At 51.5% G+C, this 21,364-nt stretch overlaps 6 protein-coding genes across 6 annotated transcripts; 5 read left to right on the top strand and 1 right to left on the bottom strand.

The window, feature by feature from the left end:
* Positions 1-1,189: 1,189 nt before the first annotated feature.
* K489DRAFT_406436 (uncharacterized protein) lies at positions 1,190-2,385 on the top strand (the record flags this gene model as incomplete). The annotated part of the gene is made up of 3 exons (XM_033607253.1): positions 1,190-1,500; positions 1,569-1,705; positions 1,850-2,385. The coding sequence occupies 3 exons, from the start codon at positions 1,190-1,192 to the stop codon at positions 2,383-2,385; spliced, it is 984 nt and encodes a 327-aa protein (XP_033464826.1).
* Positions 2,386-2,456: 71 nt separating this feature from the next.
* Positions 2,457-4,841, bottom strand: K489DRAFT_398005 (cytochrome P450). Its single transcript, XM_033606924.1, has 9 exons — positions 4,453-4,841; positions 4,328-4,391; positions 3,973-4,234; positions 3,801-3,915; positions 3,658-3,749; positions 3,254-3,601; positions 3,066-3,176; positions 2,838-2,998; positions 2,457-2,736 (listed from the first exon to the last, which is right to left on the bottom strand). Exons 1-9 carry the CDS (start codon positions 4,676-4,678, stop codon positions 2,571-2,573), a joined length of 1,545 nt encoding a protein of 514 aa, XP_033464825.1. The 5' UTR covers positions 4,679-4,841; the 3' UTR covers positions 2,457-2,570.
* A 166-nt stretch (positions 4,842-5,007) lies between these two features.
* K489DRAFT_349444 (aristolochene synthase) lies at positions 5,008-6,442 on the top strand. The gene is made up of 2 exons (XM_033602398.1): positions 5,008-5,405; positions 5,465-6,442. The coding sequence occupies exons 1-2, from the start codon at positions 5,132-5,134 to the stop codon at positions 6,157-6,159; spliced, it is 969 nt and encodes a 322-aa protein (XP_033464824.1). The 5' UTR covers positions 5,008-5,131; the 3' UTR covers positions 6,160-6,442.
* A 152-nt stretch (positions 6,443-6,594) lies between these two features.
* Positions 6,595-9,108, top strand: K489DRAFT_375943 (acetyl-CoA synthetase-like protein). The gene is made up of 7 exons (XM_033603801.1): positions 6,595-6,841; positions 6,895-7,359; positions 7,408-7,839; positions 7,897-8,194; positions 8,252-8,361; positions 8,417-8,579; positions 8,642-9,108. The coding sequence occupies exons 1-7, from the start codon at positions 6,705-6,707 to the stop codon at positions 8,693-8,695; spliced, it is 1,659 nt and encodes a 552-aa protein (XP_033464823.1). The 5' UTR covers positions 6,595-6,704; the 3' UTR covers positions 8,696-9,108.
* Positions 9,109-13,704: 4,596 nt separating this feature from the next.
* K489DRAFT_375941 (acetyl-CoA synthetase-like protein) lies at positions 13,705-17,485 on the top strand. Its single transcript, XM_033603800.1, has one exon. The coding sequence runs from the start codon at positions 13,733-13,735 to the stop codon at positions 17,354-17,356; it is 3,624 nt and encodes a 1,207-aa protein (XP_033464822.1). The 5' UTR covers positions 13,705-13,732; the 3' UTR covers positions 17,357-17,485.
* Positions 17,486-17,761: 276 nt separating this feature from the next.
* On the top strand, positions 17,762-20,605 carry K489DRAFT_375940 (uncharacterized protein). Its single transcript, XM_033603799.1, has 2 exons — positions 17,762-18,129; positions 18,224-20,605. Exons 1-2 carry the CDS (start codon positions 18,117-18,119, stop codon positions 20,446-20,448), a joined length of 2,238 nt encoding a protein of 745 aa, XP_033464821.1. The 5' UTR covers positions 17,762-18,116; the 3' UTR covers positions 20,449-20,605.
* Positions 20,606-21,364: the final 759 nt, after the last annotated feature.

The raw sequence follows: 21,364 nt of genomic DNA, 5'->3' as shown, positions 1-21,364 counted from the left end.
CGTACTATGCTTTTGGCTTCCCCGCGGAGGTGTAGGTATGTAGTATACGGCAGTGGCTCAAAGCGGCCAGGCACTCACCCCCACCCAGCCCAAATCGTTCAGCACCGGCTTGGTATTACAGCAGTCAGATCGGATAGGGCACTCCGATGACTTGAATCTACATGTTCCTTCTTTCTCTAGACTTTCTCAAACCTCATCGATTATATCTCCTTGAAGATGTTTCTCATGAAAACAGGCATACATACTACAAATAAGTATTGTAACCCTTCTTTTTGTCATATGAAGTAGAGAAAATACGTAAACGGCTCGATTTCTCGTAATACTTCAGATCAGTCGTATAGAATATAGACCGTCGGGGCGCCCCGTCGAATTGGACCGACACATGTTGCCTAGGTAGTTAGTACCTAGGTAGGTATGCAAATGCAGGCCGCGGTGTAGTAAAAGCGTAAAGTGATGTGATCACACCTGGGCAGGGATTGGAACGAGGTAGGCTAGCGGATCTCGTCATGGCTTGAACGGGCTACTTGCTAATGAGGGTTGGTGAAAGTGCAACAAGTACTTGGGTCAATAGAGAGTGAAGCTGGAGTGCTAGCAATTCTAATCGGTCTGAGCCACCGTCGTATCGCGGGAAAATTCACCTGTTGAGAGTGCCTATTACAATCTTTGAACCCCCGAGGTCTCATACCCTTTCCGACGGCGGCCTGGGCATCGCCTGAGTGCAGGAAATGTGAATCGAGCCCCATCTGCGCGCCCTTCGAATTCTCTCACGACTGTTGCGAGATCCAATGGCTTCGGGGCTTTCGTCTTTCTCATCCACCACGTAGTCTTCGAATGCGCGGACACCCGTGCAGCGCTCACTCAATCCAGGATCAGGAGCAGGCGCAGATTCCATGAATTAACCTCTCCAAAAGAAGGTTCATCGCAAAGGCCATGATGCAGTGTGATCAAGTGATAACCATCTGGGCGCATGCGACAAACTTTATTCGATCCACATTAAGCATCGTCGATCTTTTTGTACACCAGTGATGTATTGATGGAGACTAATCAAGTATGTCTATTAGTCGATGCGCGACAGGTCAACATGCATATATTAACACAGTGCCCCAGGCGGTTGCTGGCTTTATTAATCTCTCGCTGTTTCTCTCCATACTGTCGTCATCACCTCTTCATCTCAATTCCAACCGCAATCATGGCCGCCGAGCCTGCGATCCCATTCCAGCCTGGCCCTACCACTGCAAAAATCGCCTTTCAGCATGAAAACAAACAGCATGCCTTCGTCACGGTCGGCACGATCGAGTGGGCTCGATACCCGACTACCCTAAACAACGTCAACGTACAGATCAACGATCTCCGTACGGCTCCCGAGTTCAAACCGACCCTAGATAGGAACGGCTTCGCGAAAATCGAAGGACTCAAGCCACTCTCGGCGGCTCTAAAAGAGGGCGATGCCAAGGTTCTAGAGGATGCCTACGCCTGCACCACCGAGACCTTGAAGCGCGAGTGTGTCATCAGCAACCCACCTGGATGAACATGTGTCTTCGCCAATGTTGACGATCACGAATTTCTAGAACTGGTTGTACGGAGGTCCACATCTTCTCTCACGTTGTTCGCCACGACCCTTTCCAGCGAATCCTCGACATCCCTGCCGATGCCGACCCTTTGACAAAGTGGCCTTACAAGACCCCTACCCAATTCGGTCACGTCGGTAAGTACAATCCGAACGTGTGTTGGTAGGCACTGGGCATGAAGCAAAAAGTCTGCCGAACCTGGCAAGAACGTATGCTCCATCGACCGTAGCTTCGAAGTTTTACTTTCGCAACAAACGATGCTTACGTGTTTCACGATTTAGACCAATCCTACGCCGGCGCTGGATCCACACTCGAGAACACACTCGGTCGAATTCCTAAGGAGCGTGCCGAAGTTCTCCGCAAGCTCGGCAAAACCCGTCGATGGGCCATCATCAATACCTGGCGCCCTATCGCTAACGTCTACCGAGAACCTCTCGCCGTCCTTGATAGTACGACCGTCTCTGACGCCGACTTCTGTACTCTGGAAGTCGATCCCTCCGTTCTGTTCGGCGCCCCCTCGCCCCGTACAGAACTTTGGCAAGCAGTCTACCGACCTCGACATAAATGGTGGTACGTCAGTAACATGACGAAAGAAGAGGGTCTCCTATTCAAGTGCTTCGACACCCGTATAGAGGACGGCGAGAACGCAACCTGCCGTCGTGCTCTCCACGCAGCGTTTCAGCACCCTGAGGACAATGGCCCACCGCGCCAGAGTTGTGAGTTCCGGGCCTTCTGCTTCTGGGATGAGGAGCGCACCGGCGATGCTGTAGAGCATGCGTACGAGAACTCATTCCGCGCGTCTGTCGCGGCGGCATAGACGATTCCTTTATCATTCATGGGATTGGAGATATTCAGGCATCCAGTTAGACATCGATGAGTCGCAGGGGAGTGTGATGAGGAAGTTCGTGGTTACGAGAAAGCCTATGCATACAATCACCCAAGAAAAGCGCTTTCTAGTACGCGATGGTGGCTGTCCCCTTCTAATGGATCGCCGCAGTACGTTCATGCGTGGGAGTTAATTTTGCTAGCCCTCAACATTAAAGGCGTCCTGAACGCCTTGGTAGAGCGATCCTCCCAATCATCAATGTCCCAGGTTGGGTTATCCAAATCGAAATCGAAGGCGAGCACCAGTTTCGCGAGGATGAGACGGATTTGAATATCGGCCAAACTGGTTGGAGAGAAAGCTTGGTTAGCCTGCATCGTCCCAAATTGCTGTGGTATTCCACAATTGGCGTCTAGGTCAAGCGTTCGCGGGGGCTGGGTACTGACCTTCTGCCAATGCAGCGGCGGGAGCCCTCGGTATACGAGACCATGTGCTGGTTCAAAGACTTTCCAGCCTCGCCTTCCCAGCGCTCGGGCGCGAAGCGATTTGGCTCACTGAAGATTGCTGGGTCATGATTGGCCATGCCGATGTTACCACCGACGACAACCTGCAAGCACAGTGTGGTTGATTAGTCTTTAGAAGACACCAGCGCAAACAAAATTTGGAGGCCTTACGTTGGCTGGAATGTGATCGTCTCCGATTCGTGCTCCGTCCCTAGGCGTTACGCGCGGGAGGACGGCGGTGACGGGGCTACCCATTCGCAAACCTTCTTTCGCGAAGTTGTCCTAGAGAAGGGAAATTTGAATCAGTCATGCCCATTTAATCGTTCGGGTAATGTATGAAGGTAGAGCAGATGACGCACCAGGGAAGGGGTGCGGACAGCTTTCTCCCACGGGTACTCAGGGCCATCCGGATCTCCAAGCTCACGGAGCTCCTTTCGGATCTGGCGTTTATATTCGGTATGCTTGCAGAGATGATACATGATCCCTGTCAAAGTCAAGGCGGTAGTCTCTGTGCCGGCAAGTAGCAGCACGTATGAATGTCCCACAATCTCTGTGAGGGGAAGTGCTTTGAGATTGGTCTCTAGATCAACATCCTTCGATAGATGGGGTTCGACGAGCCTGTCAATGATTGATTGCTGCTCCGAGTCGCCGCTTGAGCCACGAGCAAGGAAGTTCTTAGCAGCCTCAAGTGCCAAGTTGACCGTTCGCTATGAAGTAATGTTAGTACGTAGTCTTCAAGTAATGTGTCCTCTATGAGCCTTACCTTTCGGAATCGTGCGTAGCCTGAGAGCACAGGACCAATGAGCCACTCTGGTAGGACAAGCACAAGATCGCACAAGCCGGGGATCAAAGTGACTGGCGGTACCGGTCAGAAGTGTTCCACATTACGACGTAAGCCCAACGCACCATATTTTATAGTCTTCATGAACATTTCAATTTCATCCAAGACGAGCGCTTTCTCCCGGAAATTATCAGTGAGTCGGGGATCAGTGCCTAGACAGATGATGGAGATGATGTCCCACTGCAGCAATAGGCATTAGCACCAGGTTATGCTAATGCTCAACGGGCGAAGCCTTACCGTCGCTCGGGCGAAAAGCTTCTGGACGCCGACAGGCTCATCCCGCTCGACAGCATCGTAAATGGCGCGACCTGTCATATCGGCCTTGGAGACCAGGATATCGAAACGTTGATCAATCGCCTTCTGATTCAAAACTGGTGTCATGAGCGCGGCCAATGCTTGATGCCGGCGTGGGTCTGTTTCGGACACAATTGAGCCCGCGAGACCCATGCGGAGGTAGAAAGCTGGATCCTTGAGGATCTTGTTCTGGTTGCGATATATGCTACAGCATTGTAGTTAGCACTTGGACATCACGAGCGGCACTGGAGTCGCGCGAGCAGGTCGCTGATGGGCCGCTTAGATTTCCTGCACGTACTCATGGTGATGCCGCGAATCCCCGACGTGTAAATGGTTCGGACCGATGCGAATGATCGGAGACTCTGTTCACAGGTCAGCATAATGAGAGCGGCGCCTTGTGACAAAGTTCCGTGTTCTTCGTACTGTATTGTTCGTGAAGGCGAGGCAACAGTGCAGCCATTTCTTCTTGATGAATAAACCGCCATACATTGCTTAGGGCTGCTAACCGCGGCCCGGGAAATCTTGCCACAGGATGCCATACTAGTTGGTATGCAATGTAGATGAAGACCAACGATATCGTCGTGCCCAGCACAGTTGTGCGTGGATACGTGAGAAGCAGATTTGTGCCGAGAGCATGAAATGAGCCCATTTTCGAAATTGAAACCCGAAGCTAGGGAGTTGAATGAAGGTCTTCAAACAAAGATACAGGCGCAGACCAATAGACCAATGGATGTTCGTTCTCGGGTTGCCGGAATCTTTATGTATCCGACAACAGCCCTAACGTTCCACCCATGCATGGACTCCAAGGTAGTCTGGTACGAAAGGCGACTGGAGTAGGTGCACAGGGGAAAGGTAAGAAGTTAAATTTGGTTGAATTCTTATACGAGAAATAGTCACAAACTAGTCCTGACAGGCGGGCTATCAATCGATGTTTCATGTGTCACTCCCCGGCGAGGCCTGTCTGGAATGTGACGTCCTCCTTTGCTTGCTCTCTAGTTATATCTTCCAGCCATAAAAATGCTTGCAATCGCCATCAGAATTCCATCGCCTTGCCTCGTTCGTACGAATCGTTGTCCGCCTTCCATTTTAATAAAGTTATAAAATGACTTACGCTGAACCGAAATCCAATTCCCTCGACACTCCGGACGACTCTCCCCCACGATCATTCCGTCATGAGGCACATCCATTGGAGCAAGAGGTGACGAGGGTGACCGATGACTGGTTTCTCGACAATTGGCCATTCGAGAATGAGAAAGCTCGCAAGAAGTACGTGGCTGGCGCCTTGCCAGTGGTGACCTGCAATTATTATCCACGTGCTTCCAGGGAGCGTGTCATATTCGCCTGCAAGCTCTTGACCATCCTCTTCCTCATGGATGGTCAGTATCAATCCCCGCATGAATCCTGCACTCACCGCTCTCTCTAACACTCACCACAGATGTGCTTGAAGAAATGTCACTTGAGGAGGGTAAGAAGTACAACGATGCCCTGATGCCTGTAATGGCAGGTCAAATGCTCCCAGACCGCACCTCTCGCGAACAGTTGATGATGCGGGAACTTTGGGAAGGAATGCGGGCTTGTGATCGGGAGCTGGCGGACGACCTTCTCGAGCCTACATTTGAATTCATGCGTGCCCAAACGGCCCCCATCCGGCTCAACCTCACGAGCCTAGGTCAGTACCTGCTGTACCGGGAAGAAGATGTCGGCCTCAAGCTTCTTTGCTCAATGCAGCGCTTCAGCATGGGGGTGCATCTGACGCCCGCCCAGATTAAGACGGTGGAGCTCATGGAGAAGAACGCTTCGAAGCACATTAGCGTTGTCAACGACATTTACAGTTTCGACAAGGAATTGCTCCAAAGAGCAGCGAGCCAGAAGGAGGGCTCAGTACTATGCACCGCCGTCAAGGTCATGGCGGACGAATGCGCCTTCAGCTATGATGCGGCAAAGCGTGTGCTGTGGTTGACGTGTCGCGAGTGGGAGCTTGTCCACCAGCGCCTTGAGGCTAAGCGTAAGAGCGAAGAGGGTTACACTCCAGAGTTAGCGCAGTACGTGAAGGGATTGGAACTTCTGATGAGTGGTAATGAAGCGTGGAGTGCGACCACTCCTCGGTATCATGGTTATAGCCTTGCATGAGCTGTTTGATGAGACCGCCGCAAAGTCCTGAAGTTTCGAGAGAACTGTATTAGGAGGGACTGTCTTCGAGTAATAAGACACAGAGATCGCAGAGGGCGAACGACTCATCCGATGGCAACTTGTACCTGTGCGGCAGTCAGCGAAAAGGAATTGTCTCGCGGATGGTTGGATATTCCTGATCATAACAAGCCCTCCACATGAAATGGTAGAGCATGCGGGGGCTCCCCGAAACTCTTGGATGACGCACCCTAGTCTAGTCGTGAATCTAAAGTTCCTGGTACGGATAGCCAAAAGTGTTAAGGTTATCGCGATGCCTGTACCTGCAGCTGGGCATTAGTGTGCAACCTTAGTCCTCCTTAGCGCTGTGTTCTTTTCCATTCCTCTTGCCCAATGCGTACAGTCTTGCACAGTACTCACGGTCTGCCGTGTTGTCGCCCTCGATAAGTACTGCGCAATACAGAATCGTTCAAATCCGCTTGAGTGATCTTTGTGCTCTTCCATTTCTACTATCCAGATCAGCGCAGACTCGCGTCGGTAGTCGAAACATGGCAGCGCATCAGGCTCAAGGCTTACCACCCCACGGAGTACCCGGTTACGTGCTCGGCACAGGCAATGCTTCGGAGCAAGATCTTGTCGCTGTCGAAAATGTTCTGTCGGAGGATTCCTCGTCGCAGCTTCCTCGGTGAGTTATATCGCAGACACCGTAAAGTCAATTCAGCCGCTGAGGGGAGTAAGCTCTCTTACATACAAAGAGTTGCGCACAACCACAAGCCAGCTGGCTGCCGGCTTGCGCAAAATAGGGTTGCGCGTTGGCGACCGCGTCCTCCTGGCAGGCCCAAATTGTTTATATTATTCCAGCATCATATTGGCAACAATGGGAGCAGGTGGGTGCTTCGTCAGCGCGCCGTCCGATTTCGAAACAAACGAGTTCCAGCACTGTATCGCGACAGCATTACCGAAAGTCATCATAGCACACCCTAGCGTATTAGCAAAGCTCCCGGCCACATTGGGAGACCACGAGCTGCTGTTCGTGCTGGACGATTCAGATGAGGGCGCGAAGTGGCCTCGAAACGATGCGCTTGGGACATGGAGGCACTGGACCCGGCTACTTGATTGCGATATCGACACGATCGCGACATGGCTAGAATACTCGCCTGTTCAGGCGGCAGAGACTACAGCGCTTATCTGCATGACTTCGGGGTACGCCATTTGATAGTCTGCACGCGATATTGTGCTAACACGGTTCAGCTCGACAGGTCAGCGCAAGGCTGCGCAGCACTCCCACGCCTCGCTCGTTTCCCTGATCCAAATTCAAATGAGAGCGTTGACGACAACGCGGCCTTCCTCTAGACAACTCACAACCGTGGGTACTTTGGCAGCAGGGCATATTGGATTGACCGTCGAGTATTTGATGGCACTCAAGGCTCGCCAGCGGTTTCTAGTCACTCAAGCTAGAGATCCCGCTACGATCGCGGCGATAATTCATCGTTATCAAGTTGATCTCAGTTTCCTACGCCCGTTACTTCTTGACTACATCAATCCTGATGTCTCTCATGTTAATCTGCAGAGCCTCTGTATTGCATATACTGGCGGCATCAGCGTGCCAACAGCGACCATGGCAGCTGCACTAGGAAGGTTGTCTGACCAGGCGCTAGTGGTTTCATTCTTCGGAGGGACAGAGTTGGTCTCGCCTCTTCCCGACAGAGTAATTTGTCCCTGACATACTGACGTTCGCAGGACCGGACTTGTGGCGGTCAAAGATGAACGCCAAGGTTTGCCGCAAAATGGTGAGGGCCTATATCTAGGCCGCCTCATATCGAATGTGAAGGCACGTCTTGAGAGCCTCGTACCAAGCACACCGTGGAAACCCGGCCAGCCGGGAATTCTGCACATCCATAGCCCTGCCAATTTCATAGGATACTGGCAGAACGCCGAAGCGACAGCCGACACTATTGGGCCTGACGGCTACGTCGACACTGGAGACATTGTGACTATGACCGAAGGAGGCCACCTGTGGTTTGTGGGAAGGAACAAGGTAAGTGAAGCCACGTCCAGGACTTTGTCGCATCGCTAAACAAAAGTACACGCAAAGGACGTGATCAAGAAAGGTGGATCCCAAGTGATTCCCGCTGATATCGAGGCTGTCATCATGCAAGAATTTCCCACACAAGTGCAAGAAGTCTGTGTTGTCGGAAAACCCCAGTAAGTGAGCCGTGCGGTGAGAAATCGATTCGTCGGGCTGATAGGATTTGACAAGTCCCGTATTTGGAGAGGTGCCTATTGCATTTATCCTTCTGTCATCTCCGAACAAGGGTTTCGCTATCAATAGGGTGCATGAAGTGGTGGCCCGTAAACTCGGTCCACTGAACGAATTGGTCGGTGGTGTGCGGATAGTCACTTCATTGCCAAGATTGGACCAGGTATGTGTGATGTCAGCAGTCTTCTGGTAGAGGTGTGCAAACTAACAGGTTTTCCGTCGCAGGTAGGTAAACTGGACAAGATGAAACTGAAAGAGATGGCGAAGCTTCCTGCTTGAATGTTTAGTTGTAGCAATATTGTCAGAAAAGCCCAATCTTAAAGGAACTCCATAACAAGTGGAGTCATACTTCACACTGGGCATGCGTTTCAAGATGGCGATTCGGGCGACAGAATCATGTTGCTAAAAATAGTGCGGTCACTGTCACCGTCACTGATGCGCTTCTCTGCCATCTTGCCGACTCTGAAGCAAACGGGGCGCATATCCGCAAACTCGCTGCGACCGGAAGAACCGACAGGACCAAACTCCCTTCTCTCTTAGTCCACGGGATGACATATGATACTCTCTTCCCTGTTAACAATTCGATACACCGCCGCCTACACAACGATACACAACCTTTCCAATAGCAAAGGATGCTTCGACCTCACGATTATCCTTGCAAAACCAGAAATGTTTGGTAAGACCTGCATACATTATTGGGCACAGGTGTATTACGAATTCCACTCGACAGACGGGAGTATCGCAATTAAACGCATTCTCCGCCTGGCCATGGGCGTTTACTGAGTGTTGGCTGAGGATTCTTGGATCCGATGGTCGAATGAGTGTACGGCCGACTGCGCTCGAAATGGTTGCGGCGGCGGCGGCAGCGACAAGGATTGAATCGCGTTTGAGACTGATCGGAGCGGAGAGGGGCATTGATGATCGGCAGGGACGAGATGCCGCTGGGGAAGAACGAGGCGAAACTTTGGCCGGAGACGGAACGGAAACGCAGTAGATCCGATCGTATAATAATCCTTTGGCTTTTCGCTACGTCATGGTACCGGTCAATTGCGGTGAGACTGGAAGTTTCCTAAACGAGACGCGATAGGAACGTGCACGCTATCGCTGTACTATTCATTATTTACGACGAGTCTGCCTAGAAGTATAGATCAGATTTGGGTTGCGTGGAAATAGTAACAGGGATACCAGGTCAGAGGCAAACAGATCAATTCTGATTTCCACAGTACCTAGGTAAGTTTCAAATATCATCCAAACATAGGAAACTCGTGCATATCGCTGTTGGCATTAGTCGCTGGTGCAGTGTTAAGGTGTACTAGTGTAGTGCTGTTGCTGTACAGACCAACCACGTGAGACCGTGATAGGGACCTAGCCTATACTGTACGTGATCAACAGAGCGGAGCGTAAATTAGTGCAAGTCCTTTCTAGCCTCGTCAACGTCCTCAAAGCGGCACATAAATGCTCGTACCCACCTCTACAGCAAGCCAGACTGTCTCGCATACACGGTGAACCTGGTTCGCCCACCGCCATTTGCGCGTGGCTCTGCACCACTCTAGAGCTCCCTTGGGTTGAATCACGCTCGCAGACATGGCCTGTGATACATCTGTCGAAAGTATGCTTTGTGGTTCGGGAGTGCGGGAGACCGGTACGACGGTCTCATCAGCCCGAAACCTCAAGCGTTTGTCGCCTTGACCAGCTTACTTCTCTTTCGCAGCGGCCTCTTGGCGCCGCGAAAGTCCTTGAATTTGACCAAGGCCTCCTCGCGCGACATTTTCAGTAATTTTGGCCATCAGATCGCCGTTTAGATGTAGATCTAAGATGAATAAGTAGCTAGAATGGCGCACGTGTTGCAACGTCAGCGAAGGCTCGAGCCGAGCTTTTTGCTTTCATGTGAGCGTCGTTACCAAAACCCCGCCCGATGTCAGATGCTCGCCTACAGCTGAGGAATAGAGGAATTTGTGAACAGCACCGCAAACAGTGCATTCGAACGGAATCACCACAACACAGTACCAAGGATAATCCTATACATGTGTTGGGCAGACGTTTGCAACAAACACAATGTCCTCCGCTACAGTATCCTATGAAGACTTACAACGTTGTCCACCTCCACATCTACCATGGGAATTATATCAACGCTGGCAGGGATATGGCGACAAGACCGCCATTGGCACGGCCAATGGGACTCTGGTCAGCTTTTCGCAATTGGTCCAAGGGACGGAACGAAAATACTGGGGTCTTTCGAGTTACAACCTTCCAACGCGAAGTACGATCGCAATTGGTGGACCGATGTCCGCAGACATGGTAATGACTATACTGGCCTGTTGGTTGCACGGTTTCATCATCACTTTGATCGATGGAAACCAACCGAGGGCACGCCAAGAAGCATTGTTACGACTTGCAGCACCGCAACTCGCAGTGAATTGTCCTTTGTATGCCGCATTTCCGAGTGTTCTAGATCGTACATATGACGAGATACAATCCTCAAGACACCCGATATCTACGGAGGTCATGGCCGAAGCTGCATACATTGTCTTCACATCGGGAAGCACAGGTACGCCGAAAGCCGTGGTCGGCTCGCACAAAGGGTTGGCTCATTTCTTCATCTGGCAAATCGACGAATTCAGAATCACGAACAGCGATCGCTTTGCACAATTGACTGCTGTTGGTTTCGACGTCATCTTTCGTTCAGTATTCACGCCGCTCTACGCTGGCGCAGCGCTTTTCCTTTGTCCCTATGGAATCGAGCAACCGCGGCCGACTCTCGATTGGTTGTATCGCGAACGTATTACATGCATGCATCTCGTTCCTGCCATTATGAAGTTGTGGCTCACGTCATGTCCGAATGCAAGGCTGCTTGATTCTTTACGGTACGTATTCAGCGCAGGCGAAAAGCTGCACGGATCTCTACTCCGAGCGATCCGTCAGCAATGGAATCCGACTGCATCCATCGTCAATCTCTATGGTACCACCGAGACGTCATTGGCCAAGTGCTACCATCGATGCCTTGATGCTGACGAAGAATGCGATGTTGTCCCCGTTGGGAGGTCAATACCGGGCTCTGAAGTCTGGGTCATGGATGAAGAAGGTCTACGCTGCGGGACCGGAGACGAGGGCGAAGTAGTGATCCGCACGCCGTATCGGTCTCTCGGTTATCTGAACGCCTTGCAAATTCAGTGCGAACGATCGGACGCGACATGTGGTATCGGCGATGCGAAGAGCCCAGACTGCATCAACCCCCCGTTTCGACCTACTCCAGATTCCGAATGTTCCGACGACCTTCTGTATTTCACGGGAGACTTGGGGTACTTGGACGCGGACGGGCTCTTACATTTACACGGTCGCAAAGACGACCAAGTTAAGATCAACGGAATACGAATTGAACTCGGAGAGATTGAAGCCTTTCTAGTAAATCTTCCCTATGTTGAACAGGCAACAGTCTGCCTTCAGCAGGGCCCTAGTCTTGTGGCTCACCTTGTTGTCGGGCAATCTATGAATGTTGAGAAGGTCAATACGGCACTGAGAGATCACTTTCCTCCTTCCATGTGTCCAGCAGTAGTTGTCCATGCCACTTTACCTCTTAACGCCAATGGGAAGTTGGACCGGCAGCTTCTTTCTATGGACCAACGGCAACACACGAAGTGTCTGTCGTCTCCGGAAACAAAGATGGAAAAGCTGATAGCCTCCGTGTGGCAGGAACATCTGCAGATTAGACAAGTCGGTCGACACGATGACTTCTTCACACTCGGCGGAAATTCAATTTCTGCTATAGCCATGGGGTCGGAACTGACTAGACACACCGGAAAGCTCGTTCCAGTGAAAGTACTTTTTCAGATGAGCAAATTGTCGGATTTCGCATGGTTCATGGAGAAGCAAGCCACCGTAGAAGAATCGAATGGACCAGATCTTCAACACGACGCTAAGAACAAATGTGCGCCTTTCGGTCTGACTGATGTCCAGCGCGCATACCTGATTGGTCGAGATTCGTCGTTTGAACTCGGAGGAGTAAGCACCCACAACTACCTTGAGGAGTTCTGGCCGTCGCTCGACGTTCATCGTCTGAGTCAGTGCATCGATCAACTCGTAAAACGACACGAGTCTCTACGTACCGTTTACTCGCTTCAAGGATCACAGCGTGTCTTAGAGGCTGCGCCGTCAGTACAGATAGCTGTTCAGGATCTGTGTCACCTTTCGTCGCAGCAGCGACAAGAAGCTTTCCTCCAGTGGCGCGATGAGCTCGAACAGCAGATCTTTGATGTACACAAGTTTCCACTATTCGAGCTTCGGGTATCGAAGCAGGCAGATGGGTTCACCCTACACTTCAGTTACGATGTTTTGATGATGGATGCGCTGAGTCGACGTATCTTCCTGAGGGAGCTTCGGTCTCTGTATCATGAGCCCCAGTTAGTACTACCGGAGCTAGGTATTGCTTTTCGGGATTACCAATTAGCACACGAGGCTTTGAGAAAGACCAAACGTTTCAAGCAAGATCGCGAGTATTGGCTGAAGCGTATTCCAAATATGCCGCTCGGTCCTGCGTTGGCACTCGCTTGTCGCCCTGACGCTGTCTCTGCTCCACGTTTCGGTCGTCGTAGTTTCAGATTAACAAACTCCACATGGGAGTCCCTGAAGCAACTCACGGAAAGGCAGCAGATATCGACAGTGATCCCGTTTCTTGAACTCTATGGTCGTGTGCTGGCCAATTGGAGTACCAATGAGGACTTTCTTATTAACCTGACACTATTCCAACGCGAGAACTTTCATCCAGACGTTAACAAACTAATCGGAGACTTCACGGTTCTTTCACTATTCGAGTATCGCCGGCAGTTCGAGAAGCCAGCGAGCCAATCACTGCGCGACACGCATACCAGACTTTGGGACAACTTGGCACATACTCTGTTCTCTGGCATGCAGGTGCAGTCAGAACTGGCAAAACAAAACCAAGTCTCAGGACACAAGGCAATCTCCCCTGTCGTTCTGACCAGCATGCTCAATCTACCTAGTGCCTGCCACGAATTCCTCTCCGATGGTCAGCGAAGAAGTACGTACACAAGGACGCAGACTTCTCAGGTCTGGCTCGATAATAATATCTACGAGACGGACTATGGGGTTGTGGTAGAATGGGACTATGTGATGCAGTTGTTCGATGAACAGCAAATCGACGACATGCTCAATGCGTATCAACACTCTCTGGAATGCTTAGCTGCTGGCGATCAAGACATTCCCATTCGCATACCACTTCCAGTTGCCCATAGGGATCTGCTGCAGAAATATAACGACACGGCTTGCGTAGACGTCATTCCTACGGCATCGATCCATGAGATGGTCGTGAAAGCAGCTGCTGTTTCTCCAAATGCTCCAGCTGTGATAGCACCGCATGGTGTGGTCCTCTCATATGACAATCTACTACAGCAAGCATATAACCTGTGCCATGTACTACAAGCCACTGGTGTGAATTCATCTGACAGGATCATGCTATACGTTGAGAAGGGTCCGCAGTTAGTCACTGCCATCTTGGGCGTCTTGATGGCCGGAGCAGTCTTCGTGCCGGTCAACCTCAAATGGCCCTCGAGCCGGTTGCGCAGTATCATTCGTCAAGCGGACATCTTTCACATCGTGGTCAGCAAGTCACGAAAAGACTTCTTACAGAGGGAGATATCTTTGGATTCCACGATGAATGACCAGATACAGTACTATCATCCCAATGTTGACCCGTTCAGTTGCAGCGCCAACCGTACGCCTACAAACACAGTCAATGTTCCATTAGAGCATCCAGCATATACAATATTTACCTCTGGTTCCACGGGTCAGCCAAAAGGAGTCTGTATCTCTCACGGAAGCGTGCTTAACACAATTTTGGACATCAACAAGCGACTAGCCGTCTCGCCTGGAGACCGCACTCTCTGCCTTTCCAACGTCAGCTTTGATCTAGCCATCTACGACATCATTGGACCTCTTGTCGCAGGCGCTGCAGTTGTGATGCCTGTCGAAGATGTGCTGGATCACCCTCATTCCGTCGCACAGCTCATGAATGATGCTGCTGTGTCAATTTATAACAGCACCCCCGCCGTCATGTCATTGCTGCTTCATGCAGGAAGTCTGGATTTGTATCCTAGACTTCGCTATGTGCTTCTCAGTGGAGACTTTGTTCCTCCGAGTCTTCCTGACCAGATCACGACTTCGTTTTCCAAAGCCGAGATTCTAATACTGGGTGGTGCCACAGAAGCTAGCATATGGTCAATTGTATTCCAGTACAAACCATCCGGAATTCAGGGTAAGTGCATTCCGTACGGTCGACCGCTTAGCAATCAGCAGATCTGGATTCTTGACCCAAACCAGCAAATGTGTCCTATTGATGTTCCTGGTGAGATCTACATCTCTGGTGCTGGCGTTGCGTCCGGTTATGAAGGTGATCTGGAAAAGACCAAGGCACAGTTCGGCACGTGGGATGACGGTCGGCGGTACTATCAAACTGGAGACATCGGCATTATGCGTCGCGATGGTAATGTATACATTCTAGGACGCAAAGACGGCCAGGTCAAGATCAACGGTTTCCGAATCGAACTTGGGGAGATCGACTCTGTACTACAGAGCCATCCGGATGTGCAGACTTCATTGTCTCGAGTTCACATTGCCGAATCTGGTCCAAGTCAGTCGATAATTTCTTACGTGGTGCCACGAATATTCGATCGACTTTCATTCAAACTCGAAAGACGTGGCATAAGAAAATGTCGCGAAACGCAAGCCCATATCGCCCTGCAACCGAACACACCAAAAAGGATAACTGAAGATGTTGCGGAGCGCTTACGTTTGCGCAGAAGCTACAGACATTTTGACCGGCTCTCATTTCGAGATGTATTCGGGCGCTTACATCCATTGCTCTCCAACACAACATGGCCGACCTCAAGACCGTCCTTTATCTCAGATCAGATGACTAAGATCGATCTCCTCGCAGCTTCATTATACAATATTCGGTCGTTTGATCACGAGATAGAAGGCCTGGGAAGACACTTGTATCCATCAGCAGGCGGCCTATACCCCGTGCGAGTGTATCTCACGCTTGGGAAGTCATGGGTAGGACAACAGGCACAATTTTATTACCATCCGGACAGACATGCACTCATTCCCACGAATTTAGAAATGGACGACATATCAGATGAGAAGGCTTATATCCAATTCAAGACATGCGTCCCAGCCATTGAGCCGGCGTATCACCAGAACGCCATTCGATATTCCGAAGTAGAAGCTGGCTGCATGCTCGCGATTATCGAAAATGACTGCGCTCTGAAGACAATCGATGTGATGTTGCCTCTTCGCCAATTTCCAGATGAGCCCGATGAGCTTACATTGGCTTCTTTCGCTCTATCTCATGCTCATATCACGGCTCCACGTCCGAAACATAGTGTCGGTCGCCTTCCGATCCATTCACTTCTGCTATACAGGGACAGCAGCAGCTGGCAAGTCTTCAATTTCACAGGTTCCGAATTCGAGCACCGTGGGACAAAAAGCACGAGTCACAAGTTTGGGTGCGATGCGTATGTCGATGGCGTCGTTGAGGAAGCGGCTGCACTTTTGCTTCTGCCTGACATGTCTGGTATTCATCACGGCTACATACTGCAATGCCTCGCTGAGTACTTGATATCCGCTTCATGGGGAAGTTGCATTCTCGGCGAATTAAAATTCGACTCCCTTCCGCCTCTCTCTGGTGCACATCAATCCAGATATTTCGGCGCACTTGCAATTGGGCCTTTATCCTCGGGATCTGAGACTCGCAAGCAGTCATCGAGTTCGTCCCATACTGGCTTTGCTACGCCGCTGCAAGACAAGCTACAAGGCTACCTGGAAGAACGACTTCCCGACTACATGATCCCGAAACAGATAGTTCTTTTACCGGCCCTGCCATTGACGCCTAATGGGAAGATAGATACAAAGGCGCTTCCTCCGCCTCCTAATTCGAGTGATCTCGTCACTCTGGGCCGCCAGCCAAGGAATCAGTATGAGCTGAGTCTGCAAACACTGTGGAAACAGATTCTGACGCATGACCACTCCATGAGCATAGATGATGACTTTTTCGTGTATGGCGGGAGCTCGCTAGATGCGATATTGCTCGCTGCCAACATTGGACAGTACTTTGCGCGTGCCGTTCCGACCGCTTTCGTGTACAAAAATCGCACGATAGAACGACAAGCTCAAGCAGTGATGAAGTTTATATTGCAGCCGACACTAGATCGGGTCAAACTTGTTGAGAAAGCAGATGGGAATGAGCTGTTAGTGCTGTTCTCTCCGTCCGACAGCGGAGCGGAGGCTTACCACGCCTTGGCGCAAAGACTCTCGATACGCTTCACGGTGGTAGGTATCAACAACCTCTTCATCAATCATCCAGAGAGGGTTGAAGATGACTGGGCCGTGTCTTTGGGATTCTACATTGAACAGGTCGCGCATATTCTGCGAGATGAACCGAATCGTCGCGTCAGGCTTGGCGGCTGGTCGGTTGGAGGGAATGTGGCAGTCGCCGTGGCTGAAGGGCTGGCTAGATTCTACTCTCAGATTCATCCTCAGATCATTTTGCTGGACTCTTTCCGCGAATATCGATTCGCGCACGATACCGAACGTGAGAACACGATCGACACGTGGAGCCCTTACCATCCTGAGAATGTCATGTTCCGCCATTTCGCGATCGCTGGCTACACTCGACAATGGTACTGTCGATACCTGGATCGCCTCGCAGATCACCTGGGTGCGATGGTGATGAACAGCTGTCATTCAGAGATTTTGCTGATGAAATGTTCCGAGGCTATCGCAAATTTTCCGGTCGAAGAAGCAAATAATGGTTGGGACAAGCTTGCGAAAGAAATCATTATCCGGCCGGTGGAGGCGCATCATTACAATTTGTTGACCAAAGAAAATGCGGTGGAATTGATCGCGAGCACCTTGTTAGCTCTTTGATTCGATCCGTGAGGCAGCACCACGCCTGGGGAGCAGGAAATATCTCCTGTCGCCAGATGAGAGCGGTCAAGTTATCTCGTATAGTCTCAAGTTCGTCAACAATTCAATCCCACCTACGCATCTGCTTGCCATTCGAGATTCACCTTCCGACGTTTGCATCAGATCATTGGTGCTGAGCAAGTGTCGTCCAGTTCTGGCGTGATCTTTTAGTGGTCACGGGAAGATGGCCCAGGATGAATAGATAACCCTAACGTCGGAGCTTACCTTATCTCCACGTTCCGAGGTGGGTGATGATCGAGTTGCTGCCGACGACGGATGGAGATAGATAAGGATCACGTGCGACAGCCCAGCGTGCGTCACTGGCAGGGAGCCCTCGAAGCTACAGTCATCAGTATACGTGAGAACCACACCACACATATGCACCCGTAGACATGCACATGCACATGATGGGCCGTGAATTCTGCTCTATAAGTTGCGCATGACTGTGGTCTACACCTCAAAGCCTGGGAACTTAGACAGGTGGATGACTGACGCTCTGCCCTGCGGACGGAGGCTTCCCATCTCACTTCCTACCTAGGTACAGGGTGTTTAGATCGAACCTTCGCTATCGCTCACCTACGCCTCCTCCTCGCAGCACCTTTGTACTACACCATCCTTACCTCCACATCAACGACGATAAGCAGTGCGCCAGGCCAAAGGTGGCAGCACGATTGATTCAGCCTGCTGCGTTGCTCTTTGTCGTATTATACTCTCGCCCATCATGTTCTCGGAATGTGAGTTGAACGTCTCACAGCACTACCGCTTTGCGCTCGCGTGATCCTCGTCACCTCTGCTTCATCCGATCGGCTGACAGTCTTCTGGATACAGATGCATCGCGTTTTCTTCAGCAGTCGAATGCCCGCCTTCAATTCCAAGATGACCCACGCAATTCTACCGCCTCTCGTAGCCAGCTCGATCGCCGGCGGGCATACGTGCAACGGCCGTCGATGCCTGCCCATACTTCACGCCAACCCTCCACATCTTCACAGGCCCGATTTCCGTTCGCCTCGCGGCTTTCGCGACAAGATCCGCAGGCGCCGCTCTTCTACAGTGCCGCTGACGACTTCCAAGACGAAGATGAGGGCGACGAACATGAGCGCGAGGTGGCCGATTTCTACGCACTGCAGAGAAGCCGGCAGCACTTTGGCCGCAGCAACTTGACGGAAAGCTCAGAGATGGAGGATACAGCCACTACGAAAGCTGACTCACAGCACTTCCCAGAGGGACAACAACACGATCGGCGGTGGGAGGGAAGCAGACTGGAGGGCAAGGCGGCGTCAACTTCACCACGGTCAAACGCTAGCTCTAAAGGTCGGGGGATGGTGGACGTTAACCTACACAGCGTTGTCGGAGACGACGAACCTCCAGCATCTTTGGCAAATCTCTCTCCCTCGATAGACCCTGACGAGGCACCCGCACCCTTCCAGACATTTCGCACCTCGAAGACGCCGCGATCAAGCCATTTTCTGCCCAGGGAGACTGATGAGGATACACAGATGGCGCACCCTCGACCACCATCACCTGATCGTGAGAGTGCGCCCGCCACAGTCATCCTGCCGTCGATCGAGCAGCCTCTACACGACGGCTTTTGGGGCAACGTTTTCTTGATATCGGAGGCGGCTATGTTTGCGGCATTTGTGTTGATATGGTTTCACACGTCTACACCCCGGAGCGGTAGTCCGCTCGGCGATACGGTCTATAGCGCTTTGAGAGGCAGTATGAGCATGCTGCTCTGGGACACACTCATTGCCATTATCGTGGCTCTTCTCTGGCTATCGCTCTTGCGGAACTACGTGAGGGTTCTGGTCTTTGGAATCCTCGTCGCGGTCCCCGTCATATTAGGAGCCTTCTCGCTCTACCCGCTCATCAGCAGCTTCCAAGGCACATACAATGGTTCGTCATTTCAAGATCGTGCCATGAGATGGTTCTCGTTTGTGCCAGCTCTGATGGCCGCATTCTGGACATGGAGCGTGATTCAAAATCGGCACAACCTTAATCGATCTATAAACATCCTCGAATTCAGTACGAAAATTCTTGCTGCCAGCCCATATTTGGTTGTCCTTGGCTTCGCGACTCTCGGTGTCGTTGTATTATTCTCGTGGATCTGGATGCTCATGTTTGAGCGCATCTTCCTGTCCGGCCACATGACAACTTCGGGCGCTACACGCTTCATTATTGACGCCAACAGCTGGTGGCTTGGAGCTTACTTTATTCTCCAGTACCTCTGGACCCTCGGCGTCATCTCTGGTGTGCAACGAGCTACTACCGCCGCCGCCGTGAGCCAATGGTATTTCCATCGATTTGTCTCTCCACAGCCAACAAGCCGCGAAGTTGTGCGCGCAAGTTTCCAGCATGCCACAACTGCGCTCTTTGGAACCGTCTGTCTGAGCACGTTCTTGAGTCTGCTAGTCCGTCTGCCACTCATCATCCTTCCCGGGCGTCTGAGCGGACTATTGAACATGTGTGCCTATTGGATTATGCCTGCGTCCCTCGCCGTCCTCACCAATCCCCTCACCCTCACCTACGCTGCCATCCATAGCCAAGGCCTCGGCATTGCCGCCCGCGGCCTCAGCCAGCTCAGCTTTGTCAGCAAATCAAACCCCAGCAATACTCTTGGTGCCAGGAATTTCCGTGTCTCGCCTGGCGGCGTTGATCCGGCGAATGCCTTGCTACCCTACCGTCTCGCCAAGTTGCTGCTTCAGGCTACCCGATGGATCATGTCTCTTGCGCTCGGCTTTGGCGGCTGGGTACGTGCCGCTCGGAGTATCGCCTACGAAGGTGCTCTGCCAGGTATTAGAGGCAGTCTGTACGCGTACGTAGTGGGTCTACTCGCAGGAACAATCGGCTTCGCGGTCTTGGGTGCGGTCGAGAACGTCGTTGGTGCCGTTGTGGATGCCGCGGTCATTTGCTGGGCCAGCGAGTCTGCAGGCGGGCAGGGTGAAGCACGGTTCTGCCGGGAAGCGGGCGAGCTTTTTGGTCAGGACGATGCTCCCAATAGGCGGGGCGGGCAGAGAGATGAAGAGGATGGGGATAACTACGTCTTGCGGCGGTAATTTAAGCCTTGCTTTGCAGTGACCGCTTTTGAATACAGATACACTATCGCAGTTTGCTTCAATCTGATATGTATTGGTGATCCTACGCTCGATGGCGATCGCTCAGCTGACGTGTTTGTGAGAGTGATATTGAATGTCCCCAGATTACCCTCTCATTTGCTATATTTTCCGAGGCCACAGCATCGCCTACTAGGAACCTTAATTATTTCACTAGTCTGATGAAATGTCGCTCTATCGGATTTCAAGAGGGCAACCATATACGATGACGCAGGCTACCAGCCTAATGAGTGCCGACATGCTGATGAGGATCATGTCACATCACATCAGGATCCAGCAGGATGCGCCACTTACGGGAGCGTCGCAGCAGATTGAGGGCATTGGTGAGCAAGCCGCCGGACTTGCTCGGGATGCAGTGGTTCGAAGCGTGCTCTCTGAGGAGTTATCGAAACGTCCTCGCTTCTTGCCTCACGTTTCAAATATTTTTTGCATCACGAGATTTGCATCGAAGTCGTAGGCTATCTTCCCCCACGAAAGATGTAAATGTTATGCAGCTCATGTCGTGTAACATCAGGTAGCGCGCATGTTGATCGTGGTTTCTGGTGTGAAAGCGTATCGAATTACACGCGGTGAATCACAATCCATAGAAGGGCAAGCAAGAATCTGTAGGAACCGTTGATAATTTCGGGCCGTGAAGTCAAACCTCAGGACGTTTGATGAGCTTCATCTCAACTTTCATGCCGCGCGGCGTTGCGGATTCCACGGCTTTGCGTGCGTGAAAGCGACGACGGGCTCATGAGGGCTTGATTGACGTACAATAGAGGGGCATCTGGCGAGCTAGTTCCACTACCATTTCTGAACTACGTCTCTTCGTGCACTTGGTCTTGCAGTGTCTGACTCCATGCCACAGTAGACGAAT

This window comes from Dissoconium aciculare (assembly GCF_010015565.1).
Source record: "Dissoconium aciculare CBS 342.82 unplaced genomic scaffold K489scaffold_1, whole genome shotgun sequence".
Lineage (NCBI taxonomy): Eukaryota > Fungi > Ascomycota > Dothideomycetes > Mycosphaerellales > Dissoconiaceae > Dissoconium > Dissoconium aciculare.
Note: the sequence above shows the minus strand (reverse complement) of the source record. Positions and strands in the feature narration are given on the sequence as shown.

Coding starts and splice junctions, on each gene's coding strand:
- K489DRAFT_375943 (XM_033603801.1), top strand. CDS start 6,705: ATGGCAGCGCATCAGGCTCAAGGCTTACCACCCCACGGAGTACCCGGT. Junction 7,360..7,407: donor CTTATCTGCATGACTTCGGG/GTACGCCATTTG, acceptor AACACGGTTCAG/CTCGACAGGTCAGCGCAAGG. Junction 8,362..8,416: donor TGTGTTGTCGGAAAACCCCA/GTAAGTGAGCCG, acceptor GGATTTGACAAG/TCCCGTATTTGGAGAGGTGC.
- K489DRAFT_398005 (XM_033606924.1), bottom strand. CDS start 4,678: ATGGGCTCATTTCATGCTCTCGGCACAAATCTGCTTCTCACGTATCCA. Junction 3,602..3,657: donor GCTACGCACGATTCCGAAAG/GTAAGGCTCATA, acceptor ATTACTTCATAG/CGAACGGTCAACTTGGCACT. Junction 2,737..2,837: donor CGCCGCTGCATTGGCAGAAG/GTCAGTACCCAG, acceptor CTCTCCAACCAG/TTTGGCCGATATTCAAATCC.
- K489DRAFT_349444 (XM_033602398.1), top strand. CDS start 5,132: ATGACTTACGCTGAACCGAAATCCAATTCCCTCGACACTCCGGACGAC. Junction 5,406..5,464: donor CATCCTCTTCCTCATGGATG/GTCAGTATCAAT, acceptor CACTCACCACAG/ATGTGCTTGAAGAAATGTCA.
- K489DRAFT_375941 (XM_033603800.1), top strand. CDS start 13,733: ATGGTCGTGAAAGCAGCTGCTGTTTCTCCAAATGCTCCAGCTGTGATA.